Here is a 21,907-nt window from a genome sequence, read left to right as displayed (position 1 = left end):
GGCGGCCGTAACACGGGACTAAATAATCTTCCTCTGTGCAGGAGGGCCAGACAGTGGAGCTCAGAGTGATCAGACAGCATGGACAGCTCCTGAATCAGCTGATCAAATACACAGTAACACCCTCTGAAAGCAAGGACTTTTACGCAGAGACGGGAATCCTTGAGTTTCAGCCCGGAGAGAGAGAGTTGGTGGTGGCTATCGTGGCTATTCCGGATGGGCTGCCAGAGGTGAGCTGTCTCACACTGTCAGATCAGCCACTCATGTCCCTCCATATCAAGCAAAGACACTGGTAATGTTAGTGTGTTTGGACATGTTGTGGCCTGGCTTTGTAAGTTAAATCAATTAAGGTGTAAATTATTTATTTACTCATATTTTTTAAATTTAGAAACCAGTTTTGTTTCAGTGGTTAATCCTTTTTTTCGGAGTCTATGTTCACCTTTCCCAATTGCAAACATTGACTAGCGGGATATAGACCACCCCCGCCGCCCCAAACACTGGGCTTTGAAGAAGTGCAACTGTGTTCATTGGAGTGATGAAATCAGTTAGAGGGAGCTAACTCTGATTTTCCAACATCAGAGTGTGACCGCTAGTGTCTAGCCTTCCCAGATGAGTAGAAGCTGTTACTGAAACAAAGCATGGCAAACTCCTTATTAATACTCTTCATTTCAGAAAACATATCAGATGAGTATTCGTAAACAGTCGGTCATATGATAATAAAGAATTTGAATAACAGCCACAGACTGATCACTGACTCTCTTTTGTTGTTCTTAGCTGGATGAAGCGTTTGCAGTGGTCCTCAGCAGCCACAGCACTCCGGCCAGTCGCCTGGGCCCCCGCATACAGGTCAATATCACTGTGAGGAGAAGTGATGACCCTTTCGGGGTCATTGAGTTCATTCAACAAGGCCTTAGATTCTCCATCAATGAGAGCAAAGCTATGGACATATATTCAGGTATATTGGGTTTTTCGTCTCTACTAGCATATTGTCAAATGTCTCATCCTTTTTGGGCATGAATTATTTATTGTCTTTTATGGTACATCGCCTGATTTGACTGGTCTGCTTTTTTTGAACATTAAATATTTATTGATTTAAATGGGCTTCTGACATATGTTGACATATGGTGGGCTGTCATTTTAAAGTAGGTTAAAGTAGGCCATCTTTTTCTGTTGGTTCCTGGATTGAAAATATTTTTATTTATTTATTATTTTTCCGTCTTAGCTTCTTACCCTGTTGTTAGAGGAAGGGGCCATTTTGGGAATGTGTCAGTCCGCTGGGTCCTGGAGCCCACATTCTCAGGAGATGTAACCCCAGTCCAGGGAGAAGTGGCCTTTGCTGAAGGAGAGTATCTGAAAAACCTCACCGTTTTCTCTAAGCCGGATGAGGTAAACACCATCAATAAAATCATCATCAGTTATTCACATACTCATGATCTGTGAAATGGCTATGAGTTTAGAAAATTACACCTCTCTCACTTTCTGTCAGATTCCAGAAGACAATGAACAGTTCATCATCACTCTCATCAATGCAACTGGGGGAGCTCAACTGGGAACTGTTCTGAATGCAAGTTTAGAGATTAGAAAGAATGATGACCCTGTTTATTTTGCAGGTAAATTTACGTTCTTCAAATCCCTGTTCTGTTTGAGATCATTTTCACACATTTTTATAAAAAAGGATCAGTTTCAGTGGTTGATTCTTTAAGGAGTCAAATAAAGTGAAATTGTAAAAGCTGTAGCATGTTAGCTAAGAATAGCTGTGCAAATGAGTGCATAATAATATCATAAAATTGACATGCAGCAGTGTGGTGTAGTTCAGCACAGTTCAGACAGCAGGAGATCAGTAGGTTCCCTGCAGTAAGTAGAATTGTTGTAGAGACTTATTGCAGTGGGAAGAAAAATCCCACATGTAGCTCCTTAACACAGCTCAGCTGAATCTGTCTTCTGCTGAATGTGCTCTGTTTTTCCGCTGTAGTGTGCAGGAGATATGATGCATTTTCCATAATGGCCAGCAGCTTATTGAGAGTCCGTTTTTCTGACACAACCTTCAGTGTGTCCTGATTGACTCCTACAACCCTTTTCATTGCACTTTTATTGATGCTGACGCTGACGTGAATGTGAAGAACAGTTATTGGGTTTTCCTAGAAATGTATGTTCAAGCCTAGAACATATATACTATTATTTTAAATATTGTCCAAGACAGTAACGTTACATTGAGGTTCTTCACCCATTGTTCTACCAAATGTTCTACTATATCACGGCTTTGGAAGAGAGTCTATTCAACAATATTATAATCTACAAACTGCTTTGTAGGCAGCTTTAGAAAATTGTACAATTTTAGAGATATCTCTGTGGCATTCTCCAGAGAATGAGTGGAGGGGGCTAACTGCAGCCGTGACCGGCTGTGCTCAGAGCCAAGCCGCGAGCTGTGTGGACTGTGGCAGGGCTGCAGCAAGCAATGAGCCTCATCTATTCACTCTCTGAAAGCTCTGCCACTGTCTTGAAAAATGAACAATCCTGCAGATTAATCTACAATGATTTATATAACAGTGAGAACAAAGTTATACTCAAACAAACATCCCAAATTGAGTATGTATTCAATTATATTGTGGTCTCAGTACAATGCTGTGTTTTGATTTACAGAACCAGTAATACAGAGGGTCAGAGAAGGTGGTGTGGCTAATTTCACCATTCTCCGAGCTGGACTGGCTAATTTTGTAGCCACGGTCATGTACAGGTTTGAGTACGGCGACTCGTCCCCTGGAGATTTCACTCCGCTTAGCAATGACTCTCTGCTGGTGTTTAACTACGGAGAATGGATGAAGAATATCTCAGTCGCTGTGATTGATGATGACATCCCGGAAACAGATGAAGCATTTTACATCGTCCTCTCCAACACCACAGGTGTGTTCTGTTGTCAGCACCATAGGTCACAGACCACATGTTACTCCATTTCTGATTAAAAAAAATAAAACATTTAATACAAGCCATTTATTTTTTTTTTATTTTTTTTTTACAAATTTAACAGAAAATTGCACCACAAAATTGTGTTGACTGAATGCTTTTGTGCATTACTTTAACTGTTTACTTATTCTTAGGCCAACATATGTCCACTATCTCCTAGGGGTGGGCGATATGGCCCTAAAATATTTTCGGTATTTTGGCAATAACAATATTCTTGGTGGGTGGCACGGTGGTGCAGCAGGTAGTGTCGCAGTCACACAGCTCCAGGGGCCTAGAGGTTGTGGGTTCGATTCCCGCTCCAGGTGACTGTCTGTGAGGAGTTGGTGTGTTCTCCGTGTCTGCGTGGGTTTCCTCCGGGTGCTCCGGTTTCCTCCCACAGTCCAAAAACACACGTTGGTATGTGGATTGGCAACTCAAAAAAAAGTGTCAGTAGGTATGAGTGAGTGTGTCTGTGTAGCCCTGTGAAGGACTGGCGCCCCCTACAGGGTGTATTCCTGCCTTGTGCCCAATGATTCCAGGTAGGCTCTGGACCCACCGCGACCCTGAACTGAATAAGGGTTACAGATAATGAATGAATGAATATTCTTGGTGATATGAAACACTGAAAATACTTATATTAATTTTCAGAACACACTATTGCCATAAAATAAATGTTATTTTAATATTAATTATACTTCTTAATATTATAATAATTATTAATTAATTATAATTCTTATTAAAATTATTATATATAACATTTTTTCCCCATACAAATCTAACAATTTCAATCATTCAGAAGGAACAACAAATAAATGTGTAAGCATTTGCTTATTTTGTAAACAACTAATTTATTAAGGTTCTGATATTGTATTTTTATATATAAATAGTCTCTCGTCTTCTTCGGCGAAATTCGAAATTCTCTCTACACGGTTTCCTCCGTACCTGTCTCTCTGCCTAAACGACTTGCGTAATGAATGCATGCCATGTTACGTGTAACTGCATGACGTTATTACGTAAGGATATCATGACATTGATTTTTTTTTTTTTTTTTTTCGTTTGCTATATTATTGCGCACGATACGGTATGGTACAGCCCTCCGCACGACAACACCAAAACTGGGTACTTACAAAAGAGAAAATGCAACTAGATGAAACTAATAATTTTCTTCATGCCTCAAAATATCAAAGATTTCTTTGTAAAAGTCTTCCAGACAGAATTAAATAAAGAATAAAACAAAGTAGGGCCACACTTAATACTGATTTAATGCGATGTTTTAGTGTTTGAAGACTTACTGTGTAACTGCCTTTGAATTGATTGCCCATTTTGTTGAAATATTAAATAAACAGTGGCCTGCCATTTGCACAATACTCCATGTAATGTGTGATATTCATAGAGTATTTTTATTTAACACGCATGGAAACTTGGCTTTACTCATACCAAGCATTTAATTTAAAGCCCGTTTGCCAAATATGTGACTTTGATTAATTATCCTGGATATTAATTTCCTTAGGCTTTGTGTGATGAAAAGTGTAGTTTTCAAATGTATTTTATTTAGCTTTGGGCTTGTCATGCCTCATTTAGCAATGGAAATAAACCTGCATTCACAGAACATGTTTCCATGAACTCTGTCTTCATAGAGCATTATATATGTCTCTGTTGGTCAATTGGACAGTTTAAAAACCCATTCAAACGGCCAAATAATGCAATGCATTTCCAAGTCCTGTACTGCCAATGAATCCACCTTCCTTGACAGTTGTTGCAGTACACAGAAGTCTCTGTTGATTAGGCTCTATTTGCCTGACCCTGAAAAGCCCTTTCTAATCCCTGTATTATGCAACACAATCACACACACACACGAAAAGGGGGTGGAACAGTGTAGGAAGTTAATTACAGACACCGAACTCTCTCTTTCTCCCACTCTATACATCACACCAATCATCCGAGAAGCCTTTACTTTTTGTGGTTTTCCACAAAAAGTGATTCCTAGGCTTTCTCTCTGTGAATATGTTGAGACGATGAATTGCTTCTATCTGCAGCCGGCCCTTTGTTTACGCCGCCTCCGTTATTGTGTTCATTGCTAATTAGAACAGTGTCTTGCTGTTTTGATGTGATAATAACAAAGCATGCATACACACCATATGTGTGTCCCTTCCAATTTACAAACTCAAAGGTCTTGTTTATGAAAGATTTGAAAAGCATTTGTGATGCTGAGTATGAATTAGTCTTAATGGGAGTCTGCTATAAACAGCAAGGCTAGGCTTGTAATGCAAAGCAGTTACTGCCTCTTATTTTAATGCAATTTCATATCAGTTCTGGTTATCACAAAAGTACATGTACTTTACCTGTACTGAAGTTTAAATTCAGTGCTCCTTCAGAAGTCCATTTCGCTCAGGAGTCGGTGATATTATAGTTAAGTAATTTCGCACTAATTCCTAACCTCAGATGCTAGGTTAAAGTTCAACATAAGGGGCATTCATTCATTCAGGGTAGCGGTGGGTCCAGAGCCTACCCAGAATCACTGGGCACACCCTGGAGGGGGCACCTGTCCTTCACAGGGCAGCACACATTCACACATTCACTCACACCTATGGACACTTCCAAGTCGCCAATCCACCTTCCGTGTGTTTTTGGACCGTGGGAGGAAACCGGAGGAAACCTATACGGGCACGGGGAGAACACACCAAACCCCTCACAGACAGTCACCCGGAGTGGGACTTCAACCCACAACCTCCAGGTCCCTGGAGCTGTGTGCCTTTGACACTGCCTGCTGTGCCACAGTGCCGCCCATAAGGGACATTTTAATTGTTTTAAATTTGTTTTAATTGTTTATTTGATAAGAATTAATTATGGCATTATTAGGCAATAACTAAAGCCAATTGAGCTTTGTACTATAGAGCTTTTGTTTATTTTAGATCATCGGGTTTTGTTCTTAGTGCCATGTAATAGCCATTACTTGGTTTCATATATAGACAACGTAGGGAGAAACTTTTCCACATTGGTGATGTTTTGTGGTGTGCGTTTGTAGGTGATGCAGTGGTGTATGGACAGCACACAGCTACAGTGGTGATCGAGGCCAACGATGACGCCAATGGTATTTTCTCCCTGGATGCCACTGAGAAGCCTGTGGAGGAGGGAAGATCCAACAACTTTTAGTGAGGAACATTAGGATTTTTCCATAAACTCATACACACATGAGTCATTGAAGTTCAGGCAATATTGTATTTTTTTTTTTTTTTTGGACTTGATTTGTCTGTTGCCTTTCTACTGCATGGTCGTTATTTTCCACACAATAATACTGACACATTCCTCTTCATGTAGGGAGAGATTTTACTTAGCTTAGTGATACTACTGCCCTCTATGTATCATACTGAGGTTCAGATCCCCACTCACACAAGTACATCAAGCTATACCTTGGACAAGATGAAAATTGTGAATTACAGATGAGAGCACCTACCAAATGGCGTGAAAATCAGCTCCTGCCAAACATTCACATGAAGTATGTGTATAAGTGAAGTCAATTGGCAGGTGCTGAAATGCCTTTGCCTTTTTCCTCTATTATGAATATTGTTGGAGTCAATGGCAGGGCTTTAATCATGCTTATTTCGTTTTCATGCTGTTTTTTATATATATTTATTTGTTTGTTTTTGTCTTCATCCAGTGTTCTTAGGAATAGAGGACATTTTGGCAACGTCACTGTGTTCTGGCAGCTGTTTGCCAATGACACGCCTCTTGAGCCTCATCAGGAGTTCATCAACACATCTGGATTCATTGTCTTTACCACCAGTGAAAAAAACAAGCCCATTGTTCTGGAGGCCATCTCTGATAAAATCCCTGAGTTTAATGAGTTTTATGAACTTCGACTGATGAATGTTTCAGGTTAGTTTCTCTTTAAATAACACATTATTAATTAAGTTAATTAAATAAATTCTAAAGTGTTGTGTTGTGTTTTTTGTGTTTTAAGTTTTTGTAAAATTGTCATTTAAAATTCAAACCTTCTCCTGCTCTTTTTTGGTGACTGATGCATAGTATTGAAAATGACAGTTGTCATTTTAATCACCAAAAAACAAAAAAAATGAGGACTAATTACTTGTTACTGCATTCGTTATGGGTTATAACAGTAAAAATAGATTTGTTCTGTTCTTGGGATAATTGTGTCCAAATATATGGGAGGTTTTGCTTTAGATTATTTAAAATGGTTATTTTGATGTTAAAAATTGTGAATTTGGAGCATTAACACTTGTTCGTATTGTGAATTGCAAATATGCCTTACACAGAAAAGCTATAAAGTATGTTTGTGCATGTAATAATGTGTATTGTTGAGAATGAACAACGTGAATTATAGGAGACACCATTGATATTTTATCATGAAAATGACTAAAGTCATTTGACAATGTATTACAATGATAAATATGATGGGTTATAGAATAATATGGCTAGAAAATGCCTTAATATAAAGGTGATGTTCAGTTGTATTGATTTTGGAGTATTAGTGTTGATCAATTGCAATGATTACAGTGATAAACAGTGTTTTATCTTCATGTCTGTAGGTGGTTATCCTGGTGAAGGTGGTAAACTGGCCACCAAAGACCTCAACGCATCCGTTATGATCCCTTTCAACGATGACCCCTTTGGAGTGTTTGCCATTGACAAAGACAACTTGGATCAAGAGGTAGCAGAAGATGTCCTGTCTGTGGATGACATGTCTTCAGTCACATCCTTCACCATCCTCCGCCAGCAGGGCACCTTCGGAGATGTTCGCGTGGCATGGGAGATACTGTCTGAAGATTTTCCTCAAGGCTTACCACCAATGGAGGACTTGATATTGATGGCCACGTTCCCTTCAGATGTGAAGCTGCAACCCCATGCCAGGAGACACCATTCTGGAACAGATGCCTTCTCCTTCTCTGGTCTTCCTGGAGCTTATGGATTAATTAGTCAAGGAGCACAACCAGGGGAGATTACCCACAGCCTGGCAAACTTCACTTTCTCAGCCTGGCTAATGCCCAAACCCAACACAGATGGGTTTATTATTTCAAAGGGCAACAGCAATGGACCCATGTATTATGGAGTGAAAGTCCAGACCAACGAGTCCCATGTTAGTGTGATGCTTCATTACATGACCATAGGATCCAACAGCACACAGGTGGCAAGAGCTACAGCAACAAAGTTTGCGGAAGATAATGTATGGGTTCATATCATTGTTGCCGTGGAAGATGGAATTATCGAGTTTTATTTGGATGGAAGCCCGATGCCTGGAGGAATTAAGAGCTTGAAAGGAGAGGCCATTATGAACGGTGTGTAAACTGGGTCTGTTTTAAGGTTAGGATCTAGGCCTAAGCAGTGTTTATGCTTCTATGCCATGCTGATTAGGACTGTAAATGTTGCATTGCTTCATTCCTTTTGGAGCTAGCTTGCAGAGTGCAAACCTCCTCTAAATTGTCATCTCTCAGCGCATGAGTAGCTTTTATCCAGGGTACGGTGCCTTTCCACATACTGTATTTGCTCTGGCCATTTTCCTTTTCACCACATTGCACTTTGTTGTGGCTTTTAATGAAAAGGTTTTTCAACCACATTTCTGCCCGTGCCTGGGGTCCACATCTGGAGAGGGCATGTTGCTAAAAGCCCTGTGCCATTGTTTGAAATTTCACAGAGTCGATATGCTTGAGTGAGCACAGTGCTGCCGCTGGACATTGTTAGCGACACATAAAAGTGGCCGGCAATCTTCCTCGCGAGTAACTGAAAACAATACGGCTTTTGTAGTAAAAGTGAAGTCCCCCCGAGGAGGGTTCCTTGACGTCCCTTTTGCTACGTTCAGTCAAGTGGATGGATGTACAAACAGCTAGCATATTTGACATTGTGTCAGGTTGTTAGCTTAAATGCCAGAATGTGTAATTCATGCTTTGTTCAGGGGTTTTGTCAGCGTTCACTCAAGCATATTTCCTCAATTTGTACAGTTGTATGGCTCTGAATGTCTTTCTGGTGGCAGCATCTGTTACATAAAACAAAGCCAGACCTGGCCTGAGTTTTAGCTTTGTTTTAGATGATATATATCTTCATTTCTTCATAATTGTATTCATTCATTATAAATATAATACCATGTTATCTTTATCATTATATAAATGTGTGGATTTTTCTGTTAGCATTTTTTTCTAGTGATGCAACATAACCCTCCAAAATCAAATTTTTATCTGTTCTTCCTTCTTATTTAGGATTGTAGTGGGCATACAACATTATTGCAGTTAACAAGGAACAGAAGCTTGTAGCCCATTAATTAGCACTGTACTAATTGTAACCACAAGATGTCTGAGCTTATTTAAAAACAAAAACGAAGTTTGAGGCATGTGTGTGATTAGGCCTTTGGCTTGTTGCTAATCAATACTATTTAGTGGTATATAAAAGCCTCCTTTGTTTATCTACATTAGTCTCATAGCCAAATCTAACAAGCTAAATTCAGATCAGACATACTGTTTAAAGCTACAAATGAACAACACTCAGTGTCCTGTTTTTCTGCAGATGTAGCTCCTATGCTAATTGGCTCAGACCCTAACGGTCAGCAGCTCTTCACTGGCCTGCTGCAGGACGTACGTCTCTATTCCAGCCGCCTGAAGCAAAAAGAAATTCGCGAACTCCACGGACAACCTGCCAAGATGGACCTACGGAATGTGTCAGGATACCTGGCATATCGCCAAGAGGAGAAGCGCAAGTCATTTGTGATAGAGACACGTGATGACCAAGAACAGGAGGGAGAGGAGGTGTTCTACCTGCAGCTGGTGGCCATTCACGGCGGAGCTCGACTGCCTACTCCTCGGCCCACTGCCAGACTCAGAGTTACTAAAAGCGACAATGCCAATGGCCTGTTTGGGTTCACTGGAGCATGCATCCCAGATGTAAGGACAGTCGTTACATCATTTCTTAACCCTTTACATGTAGATGGAATTTTAATGAAAAAGGAAAAATGTTCCTTTTTGTACATAATTTGAAAAATCTTGTTGCACGTTGCATTTTATTACAAGTATACGATGAAGAGACCAACAGAACCGAAAATGACTTGAAAACAAGTTGTTACGTTACCTTACATACAAATATAAAAAGTCGGTTTCCAATATAATTGTGGAGATATGAGGTTTAATATCAGTGCAAATATTTAATTTATCTTCAGCCTCATAAGTCCATTGCCAATTTGCTATACAACTTAAATGTAATTTAGCACAATAAGCATTCATTCATTCATTCATTTTTCTGTAACCACTTTATGAAATTTGAGGCCGCATTGGGTTCAGTGAATCATTGGGAACAATGCAGGAACGCACCCTGTACCACACACTCACACACTGACACCTGTGGACACTTTTAAACAGACAGTCTACCTACAAGTACATGTTTTTGATTGTGGGATTGGAGCGCCTAGAGGAAACCCATGCAGTCACAGGGAGAATACACTAAACTCCTCATAGACAGTGACTTGAGGTGGGGTATGAACCAACAACCCCAGGAACACCAAAACAAACCTGAGTGTCAATCTAAATTAAATGTTACTACTAGTCAAGCTAGATCTACATTATTAATTACATAGAAATTTCATTAATTTCATATATATTCATGATTTTGCTATCACTGCTGCTATCAAATCTAATGGTTACAGCAACAATAGATTTTTCATATCCATGCTAGTTTATATTTGGCGCAGAACAAAGAGTTAACTTTCTCTAAATGAGAATCTCACTAACATATTCTCACTTTCCCGGCTTAGCAACCCCGCTAAAGTTTCTTATTCATGTGATCCTTACTCAGCATTGGGAAGAATTAGTTGATTAAATAGACAAGTATGTCCTGGTAGAGTTGTGCTTGGCTTGGCTCTGTAAAAGCATGTAACGTGAACCCCTGCTTGTGAACTCATGTCCTTGTGTATATTTAATCTGTCTTCACGCCTGGTTGGAAGGAGTTGACGGTGGACTCTTCAGGGAGATTGGACTCGTGGCATCTCCGATGGCTGAGTCGATTAACAGAACAGATGGCAGACCTGGCCAAAGAATTCCTTTAGAAGGACTACCTCTCACTTACAGACAAGAGAGACGCTATGGCATTTGTCCCTGCGATTCTTTCAGCCAATCAGTCTATGACCAGACAGGAAAAGTGAAAGTTACCATACTACAAACCCATGCAGAAAGACATCAGTGTCTCTGTAGGATAACAGCACCGTCTCAGCCTTGTACAGTATCTGATTAGACGCTGCGCAGAATAGAATTACAGAAAGTAAAAGATTAAAATGGCAGATGGAAAGAAAGAGGTGCTGTGACACATGTAGCTTATTCCATGCTTTAACTTTTTTATTATTTTTTAAAATCTTGATTCAGTTAAGTTACCATAGCTGGACTCTTAGAATTACAGTTAGTACTAACAGTATTTAAAAACATGATATAATTCAAAAGGGGCAGCACAGTCAGGTAGTTTTTACCACACAGCTCCAGGGTTTCCTTGTCTTGAGTCACTGTCTGTGAGGAGTTTCGTGTTTTTCCCTGTGTTTGTATAGGTTTCCTCCCACAGTTCAAATCCACACGCTGGTAAGTGGATTGGCTATTCAAAAAAGTATCCTTGTGTGTGAGTGTGTGAGTGATAGGTGCCCTGTCCGATTTTGTTTATGCCCTGCAGCTAGTGATTCTGGGTAATCTTCAGACCCACCACCATCCTGATCAGGATGAAATTGTTGCAGAAAATGAATGAATAAATGTATTGCAATTTTTATTTTACATGACTGAACCTGTTGAAATTTAAAGTAAATAAATGTTGTCATATAATCAACTGTAAATATACAATATAATTTACTAATTGCATGTTATAGTATAGTAGCACAGTAATAGCTCTAGATTTCTGAGGCTTTTCTGGTGATAAAACACAGATGGATACAGCGGAGTAGGCCTAATTATTTCTAATAGTATTACATCTGAGTAGCTTGAGCTTGGGCATGTGGTCATCAATCCTGTGTCCACTCTTATCACCAGATATCTGAGGAGGGCTCCAACGTGTCCTGTTTAGTGGAGCGCACACGTGGAGTTCTGGACTCTGTGTATGTAAACTACACTGTCACACAGCTTGGTTCCCCAGCTACGGTGTCCAACAGCTCAGACTTCACTAATGCCACAGGCTCCATCCTCTTCCTGCCGGAGCAGCGCTACATGGTAATACAGCTCTCTTGTCAGTCATCCATCATTAATGACCAGGGGACCTCCCGAAGAGGAAACTCTCAGCCGAGAGTGCTCTGTGTCCGGCCAATAGGTCATCAAGGGCTTTTTAAGAACAGGTCATGCTGTCGATGCCATGACTTATGATTTAATGTTTTTAAACCTAGTAATTGTTGTTGTGTCACAGCTCTAGCTTCTTAACATTTAGCTCCACCTAGTGGGTAATTTTGATGAACTTATTAAGTTTTATGATTTATTGTTATTAGTTTATGGCACCTTTTAATGGTAGATATGGGTGTGATATGGGAGAGGTACTAGGATTACAATTATACAGCTAAATATTATCATTGTGATGTACACTGCAGCATAATAGTAGTGAAACAATAATGTGACATGATTAAAGGCTGCATAGTGACCTCAACACCTCAAAACGCTCATTGGTCAAGTTTGCAGAACACAGAAAAAAACACTGAGATTAAGGTTTTTAGGCTCATTTACATATTACAGCCTTTCAGAACATCTGTATTGCAAAAGCAGTATCACAGTAACAGCAATATATTACGCATCCCTCACAGTCAGTGTTGTATAAATAAAGTAATCAACTGCTTCTGGATGACTCTGTACCCTCAGAGACTGTGTACAGACCTGTAGGTCTCACCTTATTCTCCTGCTTCCCTCAGGTTTTGAATCTGTTGGTGCTGGATGATGACATCCCTGAGTTTGATGAGTTCTTCCAAGTGCGGCTGGTGTCAGCTCTCTCTGCAGATGGGAAACGAGGCTCAACACCAACCAGCGGAGCCAGCATCGATCCAGATAACGCTGCCAACAATGTGACCATCAAGGCCAGTGACCACCCTTATGGTAAATGTGGCCAAGCCTTAAATTTCAGTTATTTAATGGAATTAGAATACAGTATTTATACCTATTTATACGCTCTCCAGAATATCTCCTAGTTTGGTGTACAGTCAGAGACCACTAACCATACTGTAGATCATCGTAAGTGTTTAGTGTGGCGAATCACGCCCAGAAATGTCATGAATATGCTCCAGTAACATCATAGCTTTGTCATACTTATTTCAAATTGGTATTTTTAGAACAATGCAGATGTTCCAGGCCAGTGATAGTGAGTGTGTACTGTCGTGACATTGCTGCATACAATCTCAGCTCGTTTCTCTGAACTGCTTTGTTCTTGTTTCAGGTCTGTTGCAGTTCCAGACTGCTCCGGTTGATCAGGCTATGATCCGGCCTGCTGGGGAAGAGGCTCGAGTCACTGTTCAAGAGGAGGCCGGTGTGCTCAGACTGCCTGTGGCTAGAGCACAGGGGCTGCTGGGAAGGGTGCTGGTGGCCTATCGCACTGTCCCATTAACAGCCATCAGCCCAAAGGATTACCAGGTAATTACCACAGTCTCCTAACTGTGTACATAGTGTAGAGGAAAATGAAAAGTATTTACAATCTCTCTCTCTCTCTCTCTCTCTGACAGGACACTGATGGGTTACTGGATTTTCTTCCAGGCGAGAGACTCAAATATATCAATGTGTCTATTATAGACAACTCAGTGCCAGAGCTGGAAAAAGTGTTCAGAGTAGAACTCTACAACCCTGAAGGGGGAGGTGAGACACCTCTGGCTTCATTTTCTTATCTTTTGTTGTGTTCACTCTAAAAAATTCTAGGTAATTCATAGATATAACCTGACTATACCAGCCTAATTATGATGACTGTATTGACTGGCTGGTATATGTTTTTTTCTACTGTTAGATATCTGTAGCTTACCTTAACGTTTCAATGAACTTATCTTACACTTTTCTATTCCTTATGTGTTCCCCTTGTCACTTTTGCATGCCCTGTAACTGTATTCCATTCATATGATCTGGGCATGATCATGGAAAACTGGACCTTTGTACTATTTCCTTGAATCCTTGTGTGGATCCTGTGTGCCCCTGTCCTGTGTGGTTTCTGTGTGGTGCAGTGGATCTGTTCTTTGGGGGAGAAGGCAGTGGAAGTGGAGAGAGTGACAATGACTTCCTCCTTCCACCCTTTCACTATCACCACGGTAAGCTCACTGACCAACTTCTTAACTTCCTCTAAAACCCAAACTGATCCATTTCAAAAACATGCAGCTGTAAGAACAGTTAAAAGGTAGAAATTATAGTTCTAACTGAATTAAATGGCTTTTTCACACTATTTGTCCCACAATTTAGTCCTGGGCAAGTCCTCAAACCAGTCTCATATCCAACCTGAGTGGTCCTGGTCAGCACATTGAGATACATTACTGACTGTTCTTTGCTTATATTGGCAATACATTTTCCCTGTAAAATCATCAAATATAATTACATGCAACTAATATTTTGATGTTAGCTGCAGAGGTAAAAGAATCTGGCACAACTTTGTGCTTGGTAAAAAGCAAAGACCTGCAACATTTTTGACTTGAGACTGTAGATTTTATAAAATACCAATATGTTTCGTCAACTAAGCCTTCAACAGGGTTAAAAGACAAAGATAAAACAGTTTAAATACATGTAACAAAATAAAGCAGCCAAATTAAACACTAATTAAAAACCATTAAGAGGCTGGCCCATGTTGAATACGTTATGTTCCACTAGGGATCTTAGACACAAATGGAGTGGCTCACCTACACATTAAAATACAAGTCCCTCTCAAAACACACAGACAAAAAATGCCAGCAACTTTTTGCAAGACACATGAAGAAAGTAAATGTATAGAAAAAATAATTTCTTAAATATAACCTGAAAGTCCAAGAATCACCGTGGTTTATTTTGTGGAAAACAGTCCCAAATAAATGTTTGTACCGATCTTTGTAATTTGTATTACCTTGGGAACACTGCCTGACCCTATACACAATTGTAATGTTTTCACTCTAACCACATGTGGCCCAAAGCATTGTCAACATGTGTTCTTAATAATAGTTTGGTTGGGGAAACACACACACAATGCTTTTGTTAGCCATGCTCTTTCTAAGCATGTTGTTTTACTTATTTGAAAACAGTGTTTGAAATTTCAACTTTATACTATAATGCCAAATATATGTGCCCTTTAATTTTTAATGGATGTTTGATGGTCATTCAGTGTTAAAGGTGGGAAGTGAACCCGATTGTTTACTGAGTGATTAGACGTGACCATGGTCTTGTGTAATGAGTTCATGAACACTTGTTTGTTTGATGGAGTCAAATATGTGAGCACATATATAGCCACTCTTTTCCCAAGCGTCTGCCATTCATGCTTCTAAGCCACCACTGGCAGCAAGTGAGACAAACTCAATAGCTGTTGACTGGTGTGTTTTGCCTACAGTTTGTCTTAAAGTTGGTGCTAATTCACTGCTAAGTGCATGCACCCTTGTTTTCTTTTGGTTGCTTCTTGTCTAGCCAGTGTAGACTTTCTCCTAAATCAAAGCTCCTTGTTGGTAAGTTCCAGATTAAGAGCTGTAAATGTCCACCTCAGCGCCCAAGTAAAACATCCTTATTTAGTGGCGTCTTGCAACTTGAAGACTAGTGTCTACTGTGCTATTTACACTGCACTGGAGCCAATGAACACTCAGAGGGGAAATGTGGGAAAAGTAAATAATCATTATGTTGAGAGGATAGCAGCAGTGGTAAGGTACGTATTGAGAATGTCAAGAGGTTCACTTTTCTCACTGGACCTCTTTTAAAACACATACAACATGCTCTGTTCAAGTTTGTGTTAAGGCTGACATCTTAGCTTTGCTGATTCTTAATATGTGTAAATCCAGCATCTTTACCACAGTGGGGTATTATATGTTCTGCAGTAGCACAGCTCAGACTTTTAGCATTACATTGATTGTACACGTACACTGACTCATTTACAGTTCCTTATTTGTGTTTAATTTTACTCTTTCACTTTTGAGTTTGTCTTAGCCTAACTGAATTGCTGGTTTTTGGACATTTTATAAATAATGAAATTAACTATTTTAAGGTGCGGCCATTTTGGATTCAAGCATGCAATTGTGTTAGTAAAATATTACAATAAAAAGGCATGAAACACAATTAGAAAGTCATAAGCATAATGTAATCAAGGACAATGCTAAATATGGGCTAAGTGGCAGGGTATAAATCCCCCCCGAACTGTTCTGTGTAGCAGTGGAACACAGTTCTCTTGGTTGATATTGTTCCATCCAATAGTTAAAGTGGATTCATCATCCAAAACTAAGTAGCTATCATGCATGAGGCCTTGTGTTGGAGGTTCTTGGTTGGTCAATTTGTGTCGCCTTCCACCTTAAGAAATCCACCTTCTTTTTTCTAAGTCTGCATCATCTGAATGAAATTAATTTTCTGATTTTGTTTTTCTCTGTTGAAGCAAATTTGGGAATTGCGTCTCACATCATTGTAACCATCTCTGCATCTGATGAGGCTCATGGGGTCTTCCAGTTTAGTCCTAACTCTCTGGCTGTGAATGGGACAGAGCCTGAGGATGGGCAGAGTACTGTGGTCTTACAGGTCAGGCCCATCTTCAATAACTATGGAACAAGATATAGCAACATAAACTTTTTTAAAATTTTATTTTAAGTGTACAGAACTGTGTTGAAATTATTGTCTGTAGGGAACATTCACATGGTAATTTAATTGCAGATAGACATTAGACTGATAAAACACTGGGGTATTCCTTAAATCTCCACAGAGCAGTGATACAGACGATGACACTCGCTTTACTGTCCCTCGCAGGTTCTTCGGATGTTTGGAGCTCTGTCTAATGTGACTGTACACTGGGAGGCAGATTCAGATTCTGAAGGAGAGCTTATCTACAGATCTGGCAACTTGACTTTCGGTGTGGGACAGACCAATGGGAGCATTTACCTTCTAATCTCCCAGGACGATGTCCCTGAACTAGACAAGAGTTTCAGAGTCCGTTTATCGAACGTTTCCCACGGACGACTCGGGAACCAGACGGTTGCCACAGTGAATGTTCTGGCCAGCGATGACCCCTATGGCCAGTTTGTGTTTGCAGATAGCAGCAGACCAGTACATGTGGCAGAATCAAACACTGCTGTCACCTTGATGATACAAAGGAGGAGAGGGTTAATGGGAAGAGTACGAGTGTCTTACCGAACATTGAGGGATACAGACCCCGAGCCCTACAGCACTCAAGGTGTTGGCAGAGCAAGTGCTGGAAATGACTTTATACCTGTTTCAGACTCTGTGACATTCTTGGCCAATCAGAGTGAAGCAAATATCACAGTCAGGATTCTGGATGACAAAGATCCAGAGAGGGCAGAGTCTGTGTTTGTGGAGCTCAGCGGCGTCACACTGGTGGAGGGTGTTCAAGCAAGACCAGGTGAGAAAAACTAAACTGAATCCAACTATTATGGAATGCACTATTGAAGATATAATTAGAAAGGACTCTGCACATGTGTTTCTTACTTAACACTGGTAGAAGCCCACTGTGTGAAGTGGACTGCTTACGTTAAGAGTGGAGGATCTCTTTGCAGGCAGTAGGACCAGTCACAATCATAGGGATGTCTCAAAATAAACAAAGCATTAGGACCAGTCAGTGGAAGATATTAGAAAACCTGTTTTTTTTTTTTCAAGGATTTTTTTGCTTTTAAATATTTTGTTTGCAATGTGCTGCTTGCTGAAGGGAGAGTTGGTAAAATGAAAATTGCAAGTACAAAATGACTACTTTAAAACGTATTACATGGATTTACACGTTTACAATTACAATTGCCAGCTGTCATAAGTTTTAAAACATATATGACATGTTGTTTCCTGTAGTTGCTCTGTCCCCTCGACTCGGCCTAAGGAATATGTCCGTGGCTCAGGTCATTATAGAAGCCAGTGATGATGCCTTTGGGGTGCTACAGCTCTCTTCTCCTGCAGTGAGCGTGCCTGAATATTATGTCGGGCCAATTATCAACGTAACGCGCACTGGAGGAATTTTTGCTGACGTGTCTGTGAAGTTCCGTGCAGTACCCTTGACTGCACGAGTTGGTAAGTAGAAATAAAACAATAATTGGATGCTTCTTGTAGTAAAATAAAAACTATGTTGGTTTATTAATTGGAGCAGGGTTTAATTATCATGCAAAATGTATATAATTTAGTCTTATAATATATTTCAAACTTTATACACCATTCTGCCAATCCATTTGGACAGGCCTGGAATTTTGACTTGAGTCTACGATTGGGGGCAGCCATGGCCTTATGTTTGGGGCAATGGGCTTGGGTCAGGAAGGTAACCAGTTCCAATTCCCACAACTAGGGCTGGACAGTAGTTCAATATCAATATAGTGTAATATAGAATGTTTCAATAACGATATGATTTTTAAACAAATTTTCAATATTCATTATTTACAGAATCTGTCACTGACTGACGTTCATTACAGTGCGGTACTCAGTTCACTGCGCTCTATTTTAAAGTTGCTTTAAAAATATGAATATTGACAAAAAGATCATTGTACTTACATTAACATTTATTGAGGCATACAAAGCATACAGGGACAACCGGATTAGCCTCATGGCTAGACTTTGGACACTCAAATGTCTTGACTGATAATTTATGTTTGGTGTAAGGTGGAAATCATGTAAATTAGGTTTTTTTTCATTTGGTGGTCTTTACTTCCTTTGCTGATATATTATGGAGGGCTATTTTGACACAGTAATCCTTATCCATGCAAGTATCTTCAGTATTGTGTTGGTGTTTGTAGGTGAGGACTATAGTGTGGCCTCCTCTGACGTGGTTCTGCTGGAGGGAGAGAGCAGTAAACCTGTTCCCATACTTATCATCAACGACGTGGTGCCTGAACTGGAGGAGACCTTCCGCATTGAACTTCTCAACCAGACGACAGGAGGAGCGTTCCTGGGAGATCTCACGCAGGCCATCATCACAATTCTTCCTTCTGATGATCCGTATGGATCTTTCGGTCAGTTGAAGCACCATCATTCCATGATTACATTCATTACGAGTCTGAAGTCTGATGCCTGTGTCTTGTTTGTTGCTCAGTCTTTCAGCCGGATCCCATCACTGTAGAGGAGCCAGGGGTGAATGCATTTGAAGTCTCTTTGCCCATTGTGAGGAATGCTGGTACAATAGGTTTTGTGACTGTCCAGTGGCAAGCTACTGTCAATGGAAGACCTGCAACTGGTGACCTTCGACCCCTGTCTGGCGAGGTCGGCTTTGCTCCAGGTGAAACCATGAAAACACTGAAAGTGGAGGTTTTGGCTGATGATGTTCCAGAAATTGAAGAGGTGAGCATAATATTATTCTGTTGACTTGCACTGTGCTTTTATATTGTCTGTCAATAGCTTGGGGATGTTGACTCAATTTGTGATGGCATATTAAATGGAAATTTATTTAAATCTACTAAGTCTTTGCAGAAAGATTAAAACTTTAACAAAGGATTGAACAAAGGAATAAAGCAGTTTACGTTTTATCCTCTTGTGATGTCAGAACTCAACAGCGAACAAAACTTTCAGCAAATGGAATAAAATATTTTCAATATGGGTTTTAGTTTGGAAAACAAAGCTGATAAACAAAGTACACATAAAAATGCATGTGTCCTTTGTAAAGGGAGCAATGATCAAGAGGATTTAAAGATCCAGAGCTGTTGTGAAACTGCAGGGGTCATCATTTATTTTACATACACAGTGATGAGGATGTTTCGAGAGACAAAAACCTCTCCAAGAATTATAGTTGCAGGTGTACAGCTGATTGTAGAATTCCTTTCCCCGTGTTCCCCAGTCTAATCAAGCACTAATGCAGACACACAATAAATGTTTCGTTTAAATGGTTTTGTTAAAAATACAAAAAAATGTTTTTTGTAATTTTACCGCACTTAAGAATAAAGCTAATTTTCTCAAATTTTTTTATCCATGTTTAACAATAATTACAATAATTATCTGTTGCTTTTTTATGTTAATTAACCATTTGCTGGTAATTGTGTATTCTTGGTAATCTGTATATTGTAGATCATCAAGGTGGAGCTTACAGGTGCCACAAACGGTGGAAGCATTGGTGCCGAAAGAGTGGTGAACATCATCATTCCTGCAAATGACAATCCATATGGAACAGTGTTCTTTCAGCAGGCAGTTTACCGAGTACAGGAGCCTTTGGAAGGACCGTACACAGCCAACATTACTGTTCGGAGAAGGTCTGCAAACATATCTGTTTATTGATGACTAGTGTAAAGGCTGGTGCAAGTGTATTTCATTACTGTAAAAGAATTACAGTAAAATTAATGTCTATTTAACTTTCTTATGCTTTCAAGTGGAGGTAATTTTGGTCTCCTGGAGATTCTGTACAGCACCTTTGAGTTGGACGTGGTGGGTAATGCCCAGAGAAACGGCCACAACTTTCTGATCTACTACAATTCGCCCTTGCCTGGAGCATCCACTAGTGCCACCCGAAGGCCCATCAACATCACATCAACTGGGGACCACCTGAATTTCTGTGCTGCCTTCTGTCTTCGAGAAAGAGCCTGCCAAGCATTTTCTTTTACTGACACCTCCACTCCAACATGCTTCTGGGTAACTTCTGGAGCTAATCAGCTTTCTGCTAGTACCCAAACACTCACCTACATCAAAAACACCACCGCTGCTGCTTATCTCTTCAGCTCGCAGGCTGTGGCCGGGAGTGATTATGTTACCATGACGGCACAGACGGCAACCATGCTGGACGGGTCAAGTGTTGCCAACCTCACCGTGTCAATCCTTACAGATTCCTTACCAGAGGTGGATGAGAGTTTCATGATACAAATCTTGAAGGTTAGCCTGGTTAATACGACTGTGGCTGAAAAGCACTTGCCCACAATTGGGCAGCCTGGCACAGCCCGGGTGACCATAGGGATGAATGGGGATGCGTTCGGAGTGTTTATAATCTATAGCATTAGCTCTAATGCTACTGAGAAAGGCTTGTATCTGGAGGTGAGAGAGGAGCCACACACCAGAGTGCCGCTGGTCATTGAAAGGACTGGAGGAAGTCTAGGACAGGTCACAGTGGAGTGGATGTATGTTGGAGGGAGTGCAAAGCCCAACGCTGACTTTAATGGCACAGGAGAGACACTCATCTTTGCTGAAGGTAGTCCTTAGAACAAATATTTACATTCTCATATTCATAAGAGGATTTAAATTGAAAGAACTACACCAACGTACATTTTAGAATTGTATAGTTTTGTGAGCTGTTAAAATAATTACAAGCTAATTCACATCAAGCACTGAAAATGATAAATCTAAAGAGATTGTAGAACATGGCTAGAACAATTTAAATAATAATAAAAATACACTGCAATAAATTAAATATTTTGAAAATGTTTTAGAAGTCTTATTGAACTACGTTATTGTCAAAAAACATTATTTAATTCCATATTTGTGGTGTATTCTGAATTCCCCAGTTTGCTACACTGATACAGACTTTTATTTTGAATATTTTAAACAGATTCGTATTATGAAATGATGGTAGAATTTGAATTTGTATCACAGCTTCTGGTCCTGTGTTTCTTTCACTCAAAGGTGACATGAGGAAAACCATTGATTTCTTCATCACAGACGACACTGAGCCAGAGGATAATGAAACATTCCGGATTGGTCTAGTGAGGACTGAGGGTGGCAGCCGTATTCTGCCCAGCTCAGACACTGTCACCATCCTCATCCTCGCCAATGACAATGCAGCTGGCCTCGTGGGCTTCAACCCAGCCTCAAGATCTGTTATTGTTAGAGAAGGTTAGTGTGCAAATACTGTTCCTGTCAGTCATCAGTACCAGACATATTTGATGAAAAATACATGCAATATACAATATGATGTCTTACCACAAATACATTATGAAAATGAA

At 40.1% G+C, this 21,907-nt stretch overlaps 1 protein-coding gene across 1 annotated transcript in view; it reads left to right on the top strand.

The window, feature by feature from the left end:
- The window catches only part of LOC136676674 (adhesion G-protein coupled receptor V1-like), a 138,626-nt gene that overhangs the window by 19,576 nt on the left and 97,143 nt on the right, over positions 1 to 21,907 (top strand). Inside the window, exons 12-33 of the mRNA XM_066653831.1 lie at positions 42 to 227; positions 772 to 952; positions 1,220 to 1,383; positions 1,484 to 1,607; positions 2,638 to 2,898; positions 5,963 to 6,089; positions 6,596 to 6,813; positions 7,485 to 8,231; positions 9,451 to 9,824; positions 11,937 to 12,113; positions 12,797 to 12,977; positions 13,315 to 13,508; positions 13,598 to 13,727; positions 14,084 to 14,167; positions 16,447 to 16,586; positions 16,812 to 17,421; positions 17,859 to 18,074; positions 18,788 to 19,003; positions 19,084 to 19,328; positions 20,049 to 20,230; positions 20,348 to 21,156; positions 21,588 to 21,797. Coding sequence (XP_066509928.1) covers positions 42 to 227; positions 772 to 952; positions 1,220 to 1,383; positions 1,484 to 1,607; positions 2,638 to 2,898; positions 5,963 to 6,089; positions 6,596 to 6,813; positions 7,485 to 8,231; positions 9,451 to 9,824; positions 11,937 to 12,113; positions 12,797 to 12,977; positions 13,315 to 13,508; positions 13,598 to 13,727; positions 14,084 to 14,167; positions 16,447 to 16,586; positions 16,812 to 17,421; positions 17,859 to 18,074; positions 18,788 to 19,003; positions 19,084 to 19,328; positions 20,049 to 20,230; positions 20,348 to 21,156; positions 21,588 to 21,797 — 5,776 coding nt within the window. The remainder of the gene's footprint in view (positions 1 to 41; positions 228 to 771; positions 953 to 1,219; positions 1,384 to 1,483; positions 1,608 to 2,637; positions 2,899 to 5,962; positions 6,090 to 6,595; positions 6,814 to 7,484; positions 8,232 to 9,450; positions 9,825 to 11,936; positions 12,114 to 12,796; positions 12,978 to 13,314; positions 13,509 to 13,597; positions 13,728 to 14,083; positions 14,168 to 16,446; positions 16,587 to 16,811; positions 17,422 to 17,858; positions 18,075 to 18,787; positions 19,004 to 19,083; positions 19,329 to 20,048; positions 20,231 to 20,347; positions 21,157 to 21,587; positions 21,798 to 21,907) is intronic.

This window comes from Hoplias malabaricus, chromosome X2 (genome assembly GCF_029633855.1).
Source record: "Hoplias malabaricus isolate fHopMal1 chromosome X2, fHopMal1.hap1, whole genome shotgun sequence".
Taxonomy (NCBI): Eukaryota; Metazoa; Chordata; class Actinopteri; order Characiformes; family Erythrinidae; genus Hoplias; species Hoplias malabaricus.
This window is presented reverse-complemented; position numbering and strand designations above follow the sequence as displayed.